General features: G+C 61.9%; 1 protein-coding gene across 1 annotated transcript in view; it reads right to left on the bottom strand.

The window, feature by feature from the left end:
- Positions 1 to 15,380, bottom strand: part of c4b (complement C4B (Chido/Rodgers blood group)) — a 49,134-nt gene that overhangs the window by 8,263 nt on the left and 25,491 nt on the right. The window contains exons 22-27 of the mRNA XM_088908067.1: positions 9,606 to 9,628; positions 9,059 to 9,215; positions 4,587 to 4,691; positions 3,473 to 3,635; positions 2,767 to 2,981; positions 248 to 406 (exon numbers count right to left, since the gene is read on the bottom strand). Coding sequence (XP_088764193.1) covers positions 248 to 406; positions 2,767 to 2,981; positions 3,473 to 3,635; positions 4,587 to 4,691; positions 9,059 to 9,215; positions 9,606 to 9,628 — 822 coding nt within the window. The remainder of the gene's footprint in view (positions 1 to 247; positions 407 to 2,766; positions 2,982 to 3,472; positions 3,636 to 4,586; positions 4,692 to 9,058; positions 9,216 to 9,605; positions 9,629 to 15,380) is intronic.

Genomic DNA, 15,380 nt, shown 5'->3' with positions numbered 1-15,380 from the left:
TACAATGCGTCCTGAACTATGACTGACAGGAAGATTAACCAATAGCGAGGCAGATGGGGGTCCATTAATACCCAATCAGGATTTGGGAAGGCGGGGCTTCATCACGATGTGTCCATGAACTTTGACCTTGTTCTCTTCCACGCGACAGCCAGGGCGATCAGCCAGGACACGCGGCACCACCCGGGCCTCCTCAGATCCCCCTCCCCCCCACCCCCCCCGTTTTCTACTCCCTCTCCCTCTCCTCTACCTTCAGGTCCTCCTCCACACACTCGCCCTTCTTGAAGACGGACACTTTCTCCGTCTCCGCCCGGCCCGGGACGGTGAACTCCATCTCCACTTTTGGGGGGGGCGGGCGACCGCGGCTCAGGTCGTACCGGGTGAGAGCTTCCAGAGCCAGGATAGTGTCCTAGAGAGGGAGACAATGATCCAGAGAGAGGAGTCCAGACCCTCACACAGACCCCAGAGACACTCCTCACACAGAGAGGGGAGTCCAGACCCTCACACAGACCCCAGAGACACTCCTCACACAGAGAGAGGAGTCCAGACCCTCACACAGACCCCAGAGACACTCCTCACACAGAGAGAGGAGTATAGACCCTCACACAGACCCCAGAGACACTCCTCACACAGAGAGAGGAGTCCAGACCCTCACACAGACCCCAGAGACACTCCTCACACAGAGAGAGGAGTCCAGACCCTCACACAGACCCCAGAGACACTCCTCACACAGAGAGAGAGGAGCCCAGACCCTCACACAGACCCCAGAGACACTCCTCACACAGAGAGAGGAGTCCAGACCCTCACACAGACCCCAGAGGCACCCCTCACACAGAGAGAGGAGTCCAGACCCTCACACAGACCCCAGAGACACTCCTCACACAGAGAGAGGAGTCCAGACCCTCACACTGACCCCAGAGACACTCCTCACACAGAGAGGGGAGTCCAGACCCTCACACAGACCCCAGAGACACTCCTCACACAGAGAGAGAGGAGCCCAGACCCTCACACAGACCCCAGAGACACTCCTCACACAGAGAGAGGAGTCCAGACCCTCACACAGACCCCAGAGGCACCCCTCACACAGAGAGAGGAGTCCAGACCCTCACACAGACCCCAGAGACACTCCTCACACAGAGAGAGGAGTCCAGACCCTCACACTGACCCCAGAGATACTCCTCACACAGAGAGATGAGTCCAGACCCTCACACAGACCCCAGAGACACTCCTCACACAGAGAGAGGAGTCCAGACCCTCACACTGACCCCTGAGGCACTCCTCACACAGAAAGAGGAGTCCAGACCCTCACACAGACCCCAGAGACACTCCTCACACAGAGAGAGGAGTCCAGACCCTCACACAGACCCCAGAGGCACTCCTCACACAGAGAGAGGAGTCCAGACCCTCACACAGACCCCAGAGACACTCCTCACACAGAGAGAGGAGTCCAGACCCTCACACAGACCCCAGAGACACTCCTCACACAGAGAGAGGAGTCCAGCCCCTCACACAGACCCCAGAGACACTCCTCACACAGAGAGAGGAGTCCAGCCCCTCACACAGACCCCAGAGGCACTCCTCACACAGAGAGAGGAGTCCAGACCCTCACACAGACACCAGAGACACTCCTCACACAGAGAGAGGAGTCCAGACCCTCACACAGACCCCAGAGACACTCCTCACACAGAGAGAGGAGTCCAGACCCTCACACAGACCCCAGAGGCACTCCTCACACAGAGAGACGAGTCCAGACCCTCACACAGACCCCAGAGACACTCCTCACACAGAGAGAGGAGTCCAGACCCTCACACAGACCCCAGAGGCACTCCTCACACAGAGAGAGGAGTCCAGACCCTCACACAGACCCCAGAGGCACTCCTCACACAGAGAGAGGAGTCCAGACCCTCACACAGACCCCAGAGGCACTCCTCACACAGAGAGAGGAGTCCAGACCCTCACACAGACCCCAGAGACACTCCTCACACAGAGAGAGGAGTCCAGACCCTCACACAGACCCCAGAGACACTCCTCACACAGAGAGAGGAGTCCAGACCCTCACACAGACCCCAGAGACACTCCTCACACAGAGAGAGGAGTCCAGCCCCTCACACAGACCCCAGAGGCACTCCTCACACAGAGAGAGGAGTCCAGACCCTCACACAGACACCAGAGACACTCCTCACACAGAGAGAGGAGTCCAGACCCTCACACAGACCCCAGAGACACTCCTCACACAGAGAGAGGAGTCCAGACCCTCACACAGACCCCAGAGGCACTCCTCACACAGAGAGACGAGTCCAGACCCTCACACAGACCCCAGAGACACTCCTCACACAGAGAGAGGAGTCCAGACCCTCACACAGACCCCAGAGGCACTCCTCACACAGAGAGAGGAGTCCAGACCCTCACACAGACCCCAGAGGCACTCCTCACACAGAGAGAGGAGTCCAGACCCTCACACAGACCCCAGAGGCACTCCTCACACAGAGAGAGGAGTCCAGACCCTCACACAGACCCCAGAGACACTCCTCACACAGAGAGAGGAGTCCAGACCCTCACACAGACCCCAGAGGCACTCCTCACACAGAGAGAGGAGTCCAGACCCTCACACAGACCCCAGAGGCACTCCTCACACAGAGAGAGGAGTCCAGACCCTCACACAGACCCCAGAGGCACTCCTCACACAGAGAGAGGAGTCCAGACCCTCACACAGACCCCAGAGGCACTCCTCACACAGAGAGAGGTGTACGGACCCTAATATAACCTCACCTGTGTTGACCTGAATCCTCCACCGTAATTTTCTTGTCGTGAAAGCCAGCAGGCCACTGACTCTGCAAACTCCATGTCCTTATTTTCCAGTGCTGTCAGCAAGCCGTAAGCTGTCGTTTCCACAGTGATGGCTTGGGCAGGAGGGACCAGCGAAACTTTTGTTTCGCCAACAAGTCGTTGATCATCTTTGGCCTCCCACATAAAACATTCATCCTCTGAAAGAGAGAGGGGTTCATACAGACACACTGACTGGACACTCCAGTACATGAACACTGCACTGAGAGAGAGAGGGGTTCATACACACACACTGACTGGACACTCCAGTACATGAACACTGCACTGAGAGAGAGAGGGGTTCATACACACACACTGACTGGACACTCCAGTACATGAACACTGCACTGAGAGAGAGAGGGGTTCATACACACACCCTGACTGGACACTCCAGTACATGAACACTGCACTGAGAGAGAGAGGGGTTCATACAGACACACTGACTGGACACTCCAGTACATGAACACTGCACTGAGAGAGAGAGGGGTTCATACAGACACACAGAGAGAGAGGGGGTTCATACAGACACACAGAGAGAGAGAGGGGTTCATACAGACACACAGAGAGAGAGGGGGTTCATACAGACACACAGAAAGAGAGAGGGGTTCATACAGACACACGGGGGGGGGGGGGTGAACAGAGACACACTCACTCTGGACAGCCTGACTCTTGAGCACCTCCCACGCGGTCTGGGCGTCGGCGCTGCCCGGCTGGGTGATGGACAGGCAGAAGGCTGTGATGGCCTGTGCGTAGGGTCTCTGGAGGAAGGGCAGCCTGCTGGACAGGAACGCTGTAGCCTTGGTGATACTGGACCTCTGCACACAGAGCACCGGAGCGGTCACCACAGCAGCATCCCGCACGCCCGTCTCACCCCGTCTCAGCTCCTCTCTCCTGTCCGTGCTCCTGTCTCCTCCTCTCTCCTGCTCTGATGTCTGCTCCTCTCTCTGCTCCTCAGCTCCTCTCTCTGCCTGTCTGCTCCTCTCTCTTCTCCTCAGCTCCTCTCTCCTGCTCTGATGTCTGCTCCTCTCTCTTCTCCTCAGCTCCTCTCTCTGCCTGTCTGCTCCTCTCTCTTCTCCTCAGCTCCTCTCTCCTGCTCTGAAGTCTGCTCCTCTCTCTTCTCCTCAGCTCCTCTCTCTGCCTGTCTCCTCCTCTCTCTTCTCCTCAGCTCCTCTCTCTGCCTGTCTCCTCCTCTCTCTTCTCCTCAGCTCCTTTCTCCTGCTCTGATGTCTCCTCCTCTCTCTTCTCCTCAGCTCCTCTCTCCTGCTCTGATGATGTCTGCTCCTCTCTCTTCTCCTCAGCTCCTCTCTCTGCCTGTCTGCTCCTCTCTCTTCTCCTCAGCTCCTCTCTCCTGCTCTGATGTCTCCTCCTCTCTCTTCTCCTCAGCTCCTCTCTCCTGCTCTGATGTCTGCTCCTCTCTCTTCTCCTCAGCTCCTCTCTCTGCCTGTCTGCTCCTCTCTCTTCTCCTCAGCTCCTTTCTCCTGCTCTGATGTCTCCTCCTCTCTCTTCTCCTCAGCTCCTCTCTCCTGCTCTGATGATGTCTGCTCCTCTCTCTGCCTGTCTCCTCCTCAGCTCCTCTCTCCTGCTCTGATGTCTGCTCCTCTCTCTTCTCCTCAGCTCCTCTCTCTGCCTGTCTCCTCCTCTGCTCCTCTCTCCTGCTCCGATGTCTGCTCCTCTCTCTGCCCGCCTCCTGTCTTCTTTCTCTTCTCCTCTCTCCTCCCCTCCCTGCCCCTCCTCCCTCCTCATCTCCCTGCTCCCGTCTCTCCTACCGCCTGTGTCCTCTCCTCCTCGATCAGCATGGGCAGGGCCTGGTGCAGGGCGATGGTGATGAAGGCTGTCAGGGAGACGTCTCCCTCCACTCCGCCCACGCCGCCCTGTGGACACACAGATTCACATTCCAGTAGGCTGGCAGCGCCCAGGTGTGACAGTCCTGCCCCAGCAGTGCCCAGGTGTGACAGTCCTGCCCCAGCAGTGCCCAGGTCTGACAGTCCTGCTCCAGCAGTGCCCAGGTCTGACAGTGCTGCCCCAGCAGTGCCCAGGTGTGACAGTCCTGCCCCAGCAGTGCCCAGGTGTGACAGTCCTGCCCCAGCAGCGCCCAGGTGTGACAGTCCTGCCCCAGCAGTGCCCAGGTCTGACAGTCCTGCTCCAGCAGCTCCCAGGTCTGACAGTCCTGCTCCAGCAGTGCCCAGGTGTGACAGTCCTGCTCCAGCAGCGCCCAGGTCTGACAGTACTGCCCCAGCAGTGCCCAGGTCTGACAGTCCTGCCCCAGCAGTGCCCAGGTCTGACAGTCCTGCCCCAGCAGTGCCCAGGTCTGACATTCCTGCCCCAGCAGTGCCCAGGTCTGACAGTCCTGCTCCAGCAGTGCCCAGGTCTGACAGTCCTGCTCCAGCAGTGCCCAGGTCTGACAGTCCTGCCCCAGCAGTGCCCAGGTCTGACAGTCCTGCCCCAGCAGCGCCCAGGTGTGACAGTCCTGCTCCAGCAGTGCCCAGGTCTGACAGTCCTGCCCCAGCAGTGCCCAGGTCTGACAGTGCTGCCCCAGCAGTGCCCAGGTCTGACAGTCCTGCCCCAGCAGCGCCCAGGTCTGACAGTCCTGCTCCAGCAGTGCCCAGGTCTGACAGTCCTGCCCCAGCAGTGCCCAGGTCTGACAGTCCTGCCCCAGCAGTGCCCAGGTCTGACAGTCCTGCCCCAGCAGCGCCCAGGTGTGACAGTCCTGCTCCAGCAGTGCCCAGGTCTGACAGTCCTGCTCCAGCAGTGCCCAGGTCTGACAGTCCTGCCCCAGCAGTGCCCAGGTCTGACAGTGCTGCTGCAGCAGTGCCCAGGTCTGACATTCCTGCCCCAGCAGTGCCCAGGTCTGACAGTCCTGCTGCAGCAGTGCCCAGGTCTGACATTCCTGCCCCAGCAGTGCCCAGGTCTGACAGTCCTGCCCCAGCAGTGCCCAGGTCTGACAGTACTGCTCCAGCAGTGCCCAGGTCTGACAGTCCTGCCCCAGCAGTGCCCAGGTCTGACATTCCTGCCCCAGCAGTGCCCAGGTCTGACATTCCTGCCCCAGCAGTGCCCAGGTCTGACAGTCCTGCTCCAGCAGTGCCCAGGTGTGACAGTCCTGCTCCAGCAGTGCCCAGGTGTGACAGTCCTGCCCCAGCAGCGCCCAGGTCTGACAGTCCTGCTCCAGCAGTGCCCAGGTCTGACAGTCCTGCCCCAGCAGTGCCCAGGTCTGACAGTCCTGCTCCAGCAGTGCCCAGGTCTGACAGTCCTGCCCCAGCAGTGCCCAGGTCTGACAGTCCTGCTCCAGCAGTGCCCAGGTGTGACAGTCCTGCTCCAGCAGCGCCCAGGTGTGACAGTGCTGCTCCAGCAGTGCCCAGGTCTGACAGTACTGCCCCAGCAGTGCCCAGGTCTGACAGTCCTGCCCCAGCAGTGCCCAGGTCTGACAGTCCTGCTCCAGCAGTGCCCAGGTCTGACAGTCCTGCTCCAGCAGTGCCCAGGTCTGACAGTCCTGCCCCAGCAGTGCCCAGGTGTGACAGTACTGCTCCAGCAGTGCCCAGGTCTGACAGTCCTGCTCCAGCAGTGCCCAGGTCTGACAGTCCTGCCCCAGCAGTGCCCAGGTCTGACAGTCCTGCTCCAGCAGCTCCCAGGTCTGACAGTCCTGCTCCAGCAGTGCCCAGGTGTGACAGTCCTGCTCCAGCAGCGCCCAGGTCTGACAGTACTGCCCCAGCAGTGCCCAGGTCTGACAGTCCTGCCCCAGCAGTGCCCAGGTCTGACAGTCCTGCCCCAGCAGTGCCCAGGTCTGACATTCCTGCCCCAGCAGTGCCCAGGTCTGACAGTCCTGCTCCAGCAGTGCCCAGGTCTGACAGTCCTGCTCCAGCAGTGCCCAGGTCTGACAGTCCTGCCCCAGCAGTGCCCAGGTCTGACAGTCCTGCCCCAGCAGCGCCCAGGTGTGACAGTCCTGCTCCAGCAGTGCCCAGGTCTGACAGTCCTGCCCCAGCAGTGCCCAGGTCTGACAGTGCTGCCCCAGCAGTGCCCAGGTCTGACAGTCCTGCCCCAGCAGCGCCCAGGTCTGACAGTCCTGCTCCAGCAGTGCCCAGGTCTGACAGTCCTGCCCCAGCAGTGCCCAGGTCTGACAGTCCTGCCCCAGCAGTGCCCAGGTCTGACAGTCCTGCCCCAGCAGCGCCCAGGTGTGACAGTCCTGCTCCAGCAGTGCCCAGGTCTGACAGTCCTGCTCCAGCAGTGCCCAGGTCTGACAGTCCTGCCCCAGCAGTGCCCAGGTCTGACAGTGCTGCTGCAGCAGTGCCCAGGTCTGACATTCCTGCCCCAGCAGTGCCCAGGTCTGACAGTCCTGCTGCAGCAGTGCCCAGGTCTGACATTCCTGCCCCAGCAGTGCCCAGGTCTGACAGTCCTGCCCCAGCAGTGCCCAGGTCTGACAGTACTGCTCCAGCAGTGCCCAGGTCTGACAGTCCTGCCCCAGCAGTGCCCAGGTCTGACATTCCTGCCCCAGCAGTGCCCAGGTCTGACATTCCTGCCCCAGCAGTGCCCAGGTCTGACAGTCCTGCTCCAGCAGTGCCCAGGTGTGACAGTCCTGCTCCAGCAGTGCCCAGGTGTGACAGTCCTGCCCCAGCAGCGCCCAGGTCTGACAGTCCTGCTCCAGCAGTGCCCAGGTGTGACAGTCCTGCCCCAGCAGTGCCCAGGTCTGACAGTCCTGCTCCAGCAGTGCCCAGGTCTGACAGTCCTGCTCCAGCAGTGCCCAGGTCTGACAGTGCTGCCCCAGCAGTGCCCAGGTGTGACAGTCCTGCCCCAGCAGCGCCCAGGTGTGACAGTCCTGCTCCAGCAGTGCCCAGGTCTGACAGTCCTGCCCCAGCAGTGCCCAGGTCTGACAGTCCTGCCGCAGCAGTGCCCAGGTCTGACAGTCCTGCTCCAGCAGTGCCCAGGTCTGACAGTGCTGCCCCAGCAGTGCCCAGGTCTGACATTCCTGCCCCAGCAGTGCCCAGGTGTGACAGTCCTGCTCCAGCAGCGCCCAGGTCTGACAGTGCTGCTCCAGCAGTGCCCAGGTCTGACAGTCCTGCTCCAGCAGTGCCCAGGTCTGACAGTCCTGCCCCAGCAGTGCCCAGGTCTGACAGTCCTGCCCCAGCAGCGCCCAGGTGTGACAGTCCTGCTCCAGCAGTGCCCAGGTCTGACAGTCCTGCTCCAGCAGTGCCCAGGTCTGACATTCCTGCTCCAGCAGTGCCCAGGTCTGACAGTCCTGCCCCAGCAGTGCCCAGGTGTGACAGTCCTGCCCCAGCAGCGCCCAGGTCTGACAGTCCTGCTCCAGCAGTGCCCAGGTCTGACAGTCCTGCCCCAGCAGTGCCCAGGTGTGACAGTCCTGCCCCAGCAGCGCCCAGGTCTGACAGTCCTGCTCCAGCAGCGCCCAGGTGTGACAGTGCTGCCCCAGCAGTGCCCAGGTCTGACAGTACTGCCCCAGCAGTGCCCAGGTCTGACAGTCCTGCTCCAGCAGTGCCCAGGTGTGACAGTGCTGCCCCAGCAGTGCCCAGGTCTGACAGTCCTGCTTCAGCAGTGCCCAGGTCTGACAGTGCTGCCCCAGCAGTGCCCAGGTGTGACAGTGCTGCCCCAGCAGTGCCCAGGTGTGACAGTACTGCTCCAGCAGTGCCCAGGTCTGACAGTCCTGCCCCAACAGTGCCCAGGTCTGACAGTCCTGCTCCAGCAGTGCCCAGGTGTGACAGTCCTGCCCCAGCAGTGCCCAGGTGTGACAGTCCTGCCCCAGCAGTGTCCAGGTCTGACAGCGCTGCCCCAGCAGTGCCCAGGTCTGACAGTCCTGCCCCAACAGTGCCCAGGTCTGACAGTCCTGCTCCAGCAGTGCCCAGGTCTGACAGTGCTGCCCCAGCAGCGCCCAGGTCTGACAGTCCTGCCCCAGCAGCGCCCAGGTCTGACAGTCCTGCCCCAGCAGTGCCCAGGTCTGACAGTCCTGCTCCAGCAGCGCCCAGGTCTGACAGTCCTGCTCCAGCAGTGCCCAGGTCTGACAGTCCTGCCCCAGCAGTGCCAGGCTCTGCTGTTCTGGGTCCAGATGGGCTGGCGGCGCCCAGGTATGACAGCGCTGCCCCAGCAGTGCCAGGCTCTGCTGTTCTGGGTCCAGTAGGCTGGCAGTGTCCAGGTCTGTAACACTGTCTGTGAGCCCCAGGGGTGTGTGTTTCCCTGCGGGCTGACGTGGTTCTGATCGGACCCGGACTCCGCTGGGCTCTCCCGGCCCGGCCCGTACCTGCATCTCGCGGTGAATGACGGGCTGGGGGTCGGGGAAGGCGCCGGAGTCGCTCTGCTGCCTCAGGAGGAAGCCGACGGACTCGCTGACGTGCTCCTCGTTCACCATCCTCAGGTCCTGCAGCTGAGACAGGACCTTCACCACGAAGGCCGTCAGCCTGGAGAGGGGAGGGAGAGGAGAGAGGAGGCACAGAGAGAGGAGAGGGGTCAGGGTCAGGGTTACTGTCTCCAGGTGCTGTGGGGTGAGGGTGAGGGTGGGGGTCAGTTGCTCTGTGGGGTGAGGGTGGGGGGTCAGTTGTTCTGTGGGGTGAGGGTGGGGGTCAGTTGTTCTGTGGGGTGAGGGTGGGGGTCAGTTGTTCTGTGGGGTGAGGGTGGAGGTCAGTTGTTCTGTGGGGTGAGGGTGGGGGTCAGTTCTTGTCTCCAGGTGCTGTGGGGTGAGGGTGGGGGTCAGTTGCTCTGTGGGGTGAGGGTGGGGGTCAGTTGTTCTGTGGGGTGAGGGTGGAGGTCAGTTGTTCTGTGGGGTGAGGGTGGGGGTCAGGTATTCTCACCAGGTGCTGTGGGGTGAGGGTGGGGGGTCAGTTGTTCTGTGGGGTGAGGGTGGGGGTTAGTTGTTCTGTGGGGTGAGGGTGGGGGTCAGTTCTTGTCTCCAGGTGCTGTGGGGTGAGGGTGGGGGTCAGTTGTTCTGTGGGGTGAGGGTGGAGGTCAGTTGTTCTGTGGGGTGAGGGTGGGGGGTCAGTTGTTCTGTGGGGTGAGGGTGGGGGTCAGGTATTCTCACCAGGTGCTGTGGGGTGAGGGTGGGGGTCAGTTGTTCTGTGGGGTGAGGGTGGGGGTCAGTTGTGCTGTGGGGTGAGGGTGGAGGTCAGTTGTTCTGTGGGGTGAGGGTGGGGGTCAGTTCTTGTCTCCAGGTGCTGTGGGGTGAGGGTGGGGGTCAGTTGTTCTGTGGGGTGAGGGTGGGGGGTCAGTTGTTCTGTGGGGTGAGGGTGGGGGTCAGGTATTCTCACCAGGTGCTGTGGGGTGAGGGTGGGGGTCAGTTGTTCTGTGGGGTGAGGGTGGGGGTCAGTTGTTCTGTGGGGTGAGGGTGGGGGTCAGTTCTTGTCTCCAGGTGCTGTGGGGTGAGGGTGGGGGTCAGTTGCTCTGTGGGGTGAGGGTGGGGGTCAGTTGCTCTGTGGGGTGAGGGTGGGGGTCAGTTGTTCTGTGGGGTGAGGGTGGGGGTCAGTTCTTGTCTCCAGGTGCTGTGGGGTGAGGGTGGGGGGTCAGTTGTTCTGTGGGGTGAGGGTGGGGGTCAGTTGTTCTGTGGGGTGAGGGTGGGGGTCAGTTCTTGTCTCCAGGTGCTGTGGGGTGAGGGTGGGGGTCAGTTGTTCTGTGGGGTGAGGGTGGGGGTCAGTTGTTCTGTGGGGTGAGGGTGGAGGTCAGTTGTTCTGTGGGGTGAGGGTGGGGGGTCAGTTGTTCTGTGGGGTGAGGGTGGGGGTCAGGTATTCTCACCAGGTGCTGTGGGGTGAGGGTGGGGGTCAGTTGTTCTGTGGGGTGAGGGTGGGGGTCAGTTGTTCTGTGGGGTGAGGGTGGGGGTCAGTTGCTCTGTGGGGTGAGGGTGGGGGGTCAGTTGTTCTGTGGGGTGAGGGTGGGGGTCAGTTCTTGTCTCCAGGTGCTGTGGGGTGAGGGTGGGGGGTCAGTTGTTCTGTGGGGTGAGGGTGGGGGTCAGTTGTTCTTTGGGGTGAGGGTGGGGGTCAGTTGTTCTGTGGGGTGAGGGTGGGGGTCAGTTGCTCTGTGGGGTGAGGGTGGGGGTCAGTTGTTCTGTGGGGTGAGGGTGGGGGTCAGTTCTTGTCTCCAGGTGCTGTGGGGTGAGGGTGGGGGTCAGTTGTTCTGTGGGGTGAGGGTGGGGGTCAGTTGTTCTGTGGGGTGAGGGTGGGGGTCAGGTATTCTCACCAGGTGCTGTGGGGTGAGGGTGGGGGTCAGTTGTTCTGTGGGGTGAGGGTGGGGGTCAGTTCTTGTCTCCAGGTGCTGTGGGGTGAGGGTGGAGGTCAGTTGTGCTGTGGGGTGAGGGTGGAGGGTCAGTTGCTCTGTGGGGTGAGGGTGGGGGTCAGTTGTTCTGTGGGGTGAGGGTGAGGGTCAGTTGTTCTGTGGGGTGAGGGTGGAGGTCAGTTGTTCTGTGGGGTGAGGGTGGAGGTCAGTTGTGCTGTGGGGTGAGGGTGGAGGGTCAGTTGTGCTGTGGGGTGAGGGTGGGGGTCAGGTATTCTCACCAGGTGCTGTGGGGTGAGGGTGGGGGTCAGTTGTGCTGTGGGGTGAGGGTGGGGGTCAGTTCTTGTCTCCAGGTGCTGTGGGGTGAGGGTGGGGGTCAGTTGTGCTGTGGGGTGAGGGTGGGGGTCAGTTGTTCTGTGGGGTGAGGGTGGGGGTCAGTTGCTCTGTGGGGTGAGGGTGGGGGGTCAGTTGCTCTGTGGGGTGAGGGTGGGGGTCAGTTGTTCTGTGGGGTGAGGGTGGGGGTCAGTTGCTCTGTGGGGTGAGGGTGGGGGTCAGTTGCTCTGTGGGGTGAGGGTGGGGGTCAGTTGTTCTGTGGGGTGAGGGTGGGGGTCAGTTGTTCTGTGGGGTGAGGGTGGGGGTCAGTTGTTGTCTTCCAGGTGCTGTGGGGTGAGGTGGGGGTCAGGTTCGTTGTTCGTGGTGGGGTGGGGTTTTGCTGTGGGTGTGGTGGGGGTGGAGGGTCAGTTGTTCTGTGGGGTGAGGGTGGGGGGTCAGTTGCTCTGTGGGGTGAGGGTGGGGGTCAGTTGTTCTGTGGGGTGAGGGTGGGGGTCAGTTGCTCTGTGGGGTGAGGGTGGGGGTCAGTTGCTCTGTGGGGTGAGGGTGGGGTCAGTTGTTCTGTGGGGTGAGGGTGGGGGTCAGTCTTGTCTCCAGGTGCTGTGGGGTGAGGGTGGGGGTCAGTTGTTCTGTGGGGTGAGGGTGGGGGTCAGTTGCTCTGTGGGGTGAGGGTGGGGGGTCAGTTGTTCTGTGGGGTGAGGGTGGGGGTCAGTTCTTGTCACCAGGTGCTGTGGGGTGAGGGTGGGGGGTCAGTTGTTCTGTGGGGTGAGGGTGGGGGGTCAGTTGTTCTGTGGGGTGAGGGTGGGGGTCAGTTGTTCTGTGGGGTGAGGGTGGGGGTCAGTTGTTCTGTGGGGTGAGGGTGGAGGTCAGTTGTTCTGTGGGGTGAGGGTGGGGGTCAGTTCTTGTCTCCAGGTGCTGTGGGGTGAGGGTGGGGGTCAGTTGTTCTGTGGGGTGAGGGTGGGGGTCAGTTGTTCTGTGGGGTGAGGGTGGGGGTCAGTTGTGCTGTGGGGTGAGGGTGGGGGTCAGTTGTTCTGTGGGGTGAGGGTGGGGGTCAGTTCTTGTCTCCAGGTGCTGTGGGGTGAGGGTGGGGGTCAGTTGCTCTGTGGGGTGAGGGTGGGGGTCAGTTGCTCTGTGGGGTGAGGGTGGGGGTCAGTTCTTGTCTCCAGGTGCTGTGGGGTGAGGGTGAGGGTCAGTTGCTCTGTGGGGTGAGGGTGGAGGTCAGTTGTTCTGTGGGGTGAGGGTGGGGGTCAGTTGTTCTGTGGGGTGAGGGTGGGGGTCAGTTGTTCTGTGGGGTGAGGGTGGGGGTCAGTTCTTGTCACCAGGTGCTGTGGGGTGAGGGTGGGGGTCAGTTGTGCTGTGGGGTGAGGGTGGGGGGTCAGTTGTTCTGTGGGGTGAGGGTGGGGGTCAGTTCTTGTCACCAGGTGCTGTGGGGTGAGGGTGGGGGTCAGTTGTTCTGTGGGGTGAGGGTGGGGGTCAGTTGTTCTGTGGGGTGAGGGTGGGGGTCAGTTGTTCTGTGGGGTGAGGGTGGGGGTCAGTTGCTCTGTGGGGTGAGGGTGGGGGGTCAGTTGTTCTGTGGGGTGAGGGTGGGGGTCAGTTCTTGTCTCCAGGTGCTGTGGGGTGAGGGTGGGGGGTCAGTTGTTCTGTGGGGTGAGGGTGGGGGTCAGTTGTTCTTTGGGGTGAGGGTGGGGGTCAGTTGTTCTGTGGGGTGAGGGTGGGGGTCAGTTGCTCTGTGGGGTGAGGGTGGGGGTCAGTTGTTCTGTGGGGTGAGGGTGGGGGTCAGTTCTTGTCTCCAGGTGCTGTGGGGTGAGGGTGGGGGGTCAGTTGTTCTGTGGGGTGAGGGTGGGGGTCAGTTGTTCTGTGGGGTGAGGGTGGGGGTCAGGTATTCTCACCAGGTGCTGTGGGGTGAGGGTGGGGGTCAGTTGTTCTGTGGGGTGAGGGTGGGGGTCAGTTCTTGTCTCCAGGTGCTGTGGGGTGAGGGTGGAGGTCAGTTGTGCTGTGGGGTGAGGGTGGAGGGTCAGTTGCTCTGTGGGGTGAGGGTGGGGGGTCAGTTGTTCTGTGGGGTGAGGGTGAGGGTCAGTTGTTTTCTGTGGGGTGAGGGTGAGGGTCAGTTGTTCTGTGGGGTGAGGGTGGAGGTCAGTTGTTCTGTGGGGTGAGGGTGGAGGTCAGTTGTGCTGTGGGGTGAGGGTGGAGGGTCAGTTGTGCTGTGGGGTGAGGGTGGGGGTCAGGTATTCTCACCAGGTGCTGTGGGGTGAGGGTGGGGGTCAGTTGTGCTGTGGGGTGAGGGTGGGGGTCAGTTCTTGTCTCCAGGTGCTGTGGGGTGAGGGTGGGGGTCAGTTGTGCTGTGGGGTGAGGGTGGGGGTCAGTTGTTCTGTGGGGTGAGGGTGGGGGTCAGTTGCTCTGTGGGGTGAGGGTGGGGGGTCAGTTGCTCTGTGGGGTGAGGGGTGGGGGTCAGTTGTTCTGTGGGGTGAGGGTGGGGGTCAGTTGCTCTGTGGGGTGAGGGTGGGGGTCAGTTGCTCTGTGGGGTGAGGGTGGGGGTCAGTTGTTCTGTGGGGTGAGGGTGGGGGTCAGTTCTTGTCTCCAGGTGCTGTGGGGTGAGGGTGGGGGTCAGTTGTTCTGTGGGGTGAGGGTGGGGGTCAGTTCTTGTCTCCAGGTGCTGTGGGGTGAGGGTGGAGGGTCAGTTGTTCTGTGGGGTGAGGGTGGGGGGTCAGTTGCTCTGTGGGGTGAGGGTGGGGGTCAGTTGTTCTGTGGGGTGAGGGTGGGGGTCAGTTGCTCTGTGGGGTGAGGGTGGGGGTCAGTTGCTCTGTGGGGTGAGGGTGGGGGTCAGTTGTTCTGTGGGGTGAGGGTGGGGGTCAGTTGTTCTGTGGGGTGAGGGTGGGGGTCAGTTCTTGTCTCCAGGTGCTGTGGGGTGAGGGTGGGGGTCAGTTGTTCTGTGGGGTGAGGGTGGGGGTCAGTTGCTCTGTGGGGTGAGGGTGGGGGGTCAGTTGTTCTGTGGGGTGAGGGTGGGGGTCAGTTCTTGTCACCAGGTGCTGTGGGGTGAGGGTGGGGGGTCAGTTGTTCTGTGGGGTGAGGGTGGGGGGTCAGTTGTTCTGTGGGGTGAGGGTGGGGGTCAGTTGTTCTGTGGGGTGAGGGTGGGGGTCAGTTGTTCTGTGGGGTGAGGGTGGAGGTCAGTTGTTCTGTGGGGTGAGGGTGGGGGTCAGTTCTTGTCTCCAGGTGCTGTGGGGTGAGGGTGGGGGTCAGTTGTTCTGTGGGGTGAGGGTGGGGGTCAGTTGTTCTGTGGGGTGAGGGTGGGGGTCAGTTGTGCTGTGGGGTGAGGGTGGGGGTCAGTTGTTCTGTGGGGTGAGGGTGGGGGTCAGTTCTTGTCTCCAGGTGCTGTGGGGTGAGGGTGGGGGTCAGTTGCTCTGTGGGGTGAGGGTGGGGGTCAGTTCTTGTCTCCAGGTGCTGTGGGGTGAGGGTGGGGGGTCAGTTGTTCTGTGGGGTGAGGGTGGAGGTCAGTTGTTCTGTGGGGTGAGGGTGGGGGTCAGTTCTTGTCTCCAGGTGCTGTGGGGTGAGGGTGGGGGTCAGTTGTTCTGTGGGGTGAGGGTGGGGGTCAGTTGTTCTGTGGGGTGAGGGTGGGGGTCAGTTGTGCTGTGGGGTGAGGGTGGGGGTCAGTTGTTCTGTGGGGTGAGGGTGGGGGTCAGTTCTTGTCTCCAGGTGCTGTGGGGTGAGGGTGGGGGGTCAGTTGCTCTGTGGGGTGAGGGTGGGGGTCAGTTCTTGTCTCCAGGTGCTGTGGGGTGAGGGTGGGGGGTCAGTTGCTCTGTGGGGTGAGGGTGGGGGGTCAGTTGCTCTGTGGGGTGAGGGTGGGGGTCAGTTCTTGTCACCAGGTGCTGTGGGGTGAGGGTGGGGGGTCAGTTGTTCTGTGGGGTGAGGGTGGGGGGTCAGTTGTTCTGTGGGGTGAGGGTGGGGGTCAGTTGTTCTGTGGGGTGAGGTGGGGGTCAGTTGTTCTGTGGGGTGAGGGTGGAGGTCAGTTGTTCTGTGGGGTGAGGGTGGGGGTCAGTTCT

Source organism: Atractosteus spatula (assembly GCF_055471065.1).
Source record: "Atractosteus spatula isolate fAtrSpa1 chromosome 10 unlocalized genomic scaffold, fAtrSpa1.hap1 SUPER_10_unloc_1, whole genome shotgun sequence".
In the NCBI taxonomy this organism is placed as follows: Eukaryota; Metazoa; Chordata; class Actinopteri; order Semionotiformes; family Lepisosteidae; genus Atractosteus; species Atractosteus spatula.
This window is presented reverse-complemented; position numbering and strand designations above follow the sequence as displayed.